Below are 2,928 nucleotides of genomic sequence, written 5' to 3'. Positions count from 1 at the left end.
AACAGAGGAAATTGAAATATTGAAAAGAGTTAGAAGAGGTCACATACTTAAAAGTAGTATGGGCTATCCTAGGCCATGGTGTGTGAGAGACACCTCACAGGACTCCCTTTAAGACTCACTGTTATGTACATATAAATTGATGAGTATAATAATGAGTTAAATATCATATGGATCATATATATATATAAGATATATATATATAAGATATATAACTTGCCGGGCGGTAGTGGCGCACGCCTTTAATCCCAGCACTCGGGAGGCAGAGCCAGGCGGATCTCTGTGAGTTCGAGGCCAGCCTGGGCTACCAAGTGAGTCCCAGGAAAGGCGCAAAGCTACACAGAGAAACCCTGTCTCGAAAAACCAAAAAAAAAAAAAAAAAAAAAGATATATAACTTACCATTTCTCAAAGGGCATATGGTTTAATTTTCTGTTACATGTTTGATAGCACATAGGTTAAAATAAATAATATTAAGAGAAAAAACACAACTTCATATTTTCATGCACACCAAAGCACATAGACACTATGCCATGATTGACAGTTCTAATGCCAGCACATTGGCTCTTCTTAAAGGAACTTGTCCATCATTAAATATTCAAACATTTATCACCCTCTTTTACACATAGACCTCAACAAGTTACCTATATGTTTTTCAGTGCTCATAAATACAAAAGGACTGATTGTGGCATAGATATGGACCACAAAGAGTTGGATACAGTGACATGTAGGATCATTCAGGAACATAGTTCTTGAGCAGGAGATAATGCTGTCCAGGATGGACATCAGCAAAAAGAAGCTCATGAGCATCAGGATGGTCCGGGTGGCCCTTTGCTCTGGAGATGCTTTTGGAGAAAGGCTGGTGCTGTGAAGATGTTGGGACTGCTTCTTGTGCCTGAACAGGAGGGTCATCATGTAGCAAGTCGAGAGGACCATAAGACTAATAAGAAAGGCTTCCCTGAGGGCCAGCAGTGTGGAAAATGTGCTTTGCATGAGGTAACTCATGGGTAGAATAGAGCAGGATTGAGTAACATACATAACATTATTCAAGGTCAGATTGGGTGTGGCAATAATCGATACTAAGAGGTGACTGCTAATGAACATATAGAAGATACTCAGGAAAAGAAGGGCACATGACATGTGATAGGGAGATATACGCTTGAAATTTGCCAAACAGGAGTTTCTGGGACTGAGGATGATAGCCTGGAGGACACTCAACAGACTAGTGGTACAAAGGGAGAGACCTCTAAAAATTCTGTACATGTATATAATGAATTTACATGTGCTGTCATTCCATTCCCTCTGAGTAATAAAAATATCTGTAGCTATGAATGCTGTGATCAGTAGCATCAGTAGGTGGATTAGGGCCAATAGACCAATGGGCAGGTCAGTGGGTTTGGACCTGTACCCAGAAGTGAACTTGAGGATGTGGAAGAGAAGAAGGATGCTGTTGGCTGAGATCCCAATGCCAATTTCAGAGAAAAAGGTGTTCCTTAAGTGGGAATTAGTGTGGTGTTGGTGGTTCTTATTCATCTTATGTGGGAACAAGCAGTGGCTGAGGAGGAAAGTAGATCAATGACTCATCACGGACACAACCCTGGAACCACTGCAGACAGCTTGGCAGCCTCAGGGAAACACGCAGATGCCCACACACACTTATTCCCCTGAAGACTCAGTTCCACCTCATGTTCCACAGACCATCTTCATGTTAGCACTTGTCTTAGTCTTCAGAGCCAAGGCTGGATCCTGTGTCCCAGGGTGGCTGCATCCATGTGTGAGTTCCTTCGACATTAAAAATTGCCTCCATCAGAAATGATGTCTTTTCATATTTCACATGTTTGGGTTTTACTGGAGCAGGAGCAGCTTCTTACTGGGTTTTTATCCACGACATCTTGATTTCCAGGTACATAATAGACAGAGTTTTACTATTTAGGGTGAGTTTGGATGAGGATGATTGTGTAATAGAAGAAACCAGCCCTTTGCACTGAAAGAGGTCCCATGCATCGGGCATGCACTTAATCTATTCAGGGCTGCCTTTACTCTATTTGTTGTAAAACTGAATTTCTTAATACATTTCTATGGAAATGATGGTAATTGTGAACTATCAGTCCAGACAATTCACATTCCACCCATGATGTGCTGTTTCCTCTGAGTGTGACATTTTGCACTCTAAGGCTGAGTTCCAGTCACCTCCACTGGAACATATGAATTGTCATGTGCCTGTTTGATGAGACACTAGGTGTGGAAGAACATGCTTTATGCACACAAATCATGGCAGGATCCAGTTCTTGATGGTTTCTATAAATGTTTTGCCTCCTGTTTTTTCGATGCAGAGCATATGTTTGTGCTCAGGGAGAGTTAAGGTAGCTCACAGTGGCTGTTCAGCTCCATCCCTGCCTGAAACAGAAGAGAAATGATAAATTACACAACAGTAGCACATTGGAGTGGAGTCCTTTCCAGAGACTCTGACAGACAATTCAGTCACTGAGCTCTGCTCTGTAACTGCATCTTGCCTGCTTCTAATCTCATTCCAGAGCCTCCTCCATGAGAACAGCAAAGTGGGCATATGTCAGCAGGAGCACATTCCACGTCCTTCCTCAGCATGTGAAGTCAGGGGGCAAATGTCAGCAGGAGCACATTCCACGTCCTTCCTCAGCATGTGAAGTCAGGGGGCAAATAGAACTACAGTTATAGCAGACTCCTGGCTATCCTACCCCATTTTATAAAATTAGTTAAAGGAAAATGGTCCAGCTCAGTCTTTAATGATGGGCTCCAGAGGATTCTAAGGTTCTCTCTAACCTTCACTGAGCTGAGATACTTTTCCAGATTCCAGATATGCCAACTCCAAGTTTATATTAAGAAATATGATGTATATGTTTTTAAATAATTGCAGTTTATTTTATTAGACACTGACTAATTAAAATACCATAACC

The 2,928-nt window shown here is 41.8% G+C and overlaps 1 protein-coding gene across 1 annotated transcript; it reads right to left on the bottom strand.

The window, feature by feature from the left end:
• Positions 1 to 604: 604 nt before the first annotated feature.
• LOC128099430 (vomeronasal type-1 receptor 94-like) lies at positions 605 to 1,565 on the bottom strand. The gene has a single exon (XM_052721345.1). It carries the CDS (start codon positions 1,526 to 1,528, stop codon positions 605 to 607), a length of 924 nt encoding a protein of 307 aa, XP_052577305.1. The 5' UTR covers positions 1,529 to 1,565.
• Between the last annotated feature and the right edge of the window lie 1,363 nt (positions 1,566 to 2,928).

This window comes from Peromyscus californicus, unplaced genomic scaffold (genome assembly GCF_007827085.1).
Source record: "Peromyscus californicus insignis strain IS unplaced genomic scaffold, ASM782708v3 Scaffold_6__1_contigs__length_162567912, whole genome shotgun sequence".
NCBI classification, from domain to species: domain Eukaryota; kingdom Metazoa; phylum Chordata; class Mammalia; order Rodentia; family Cricetidae; genus Peromyscus; species Peromyscus californicus.
The sequence above is the reverse complement of the archived record's forward strand: the minus strand, read 5'-3'. Positions and strand labels throughout refer to the sequence as shown.

Bases quoted from the DNA above. Each gene is read 5' to 3' on its own strand.
- LOC128099430 (XM_052721345.1), bottom strand. From the start codon at position 1,528: ATGAATAAGAACCACCAACACCACACTAATTCCCACTTAAGGAACACC.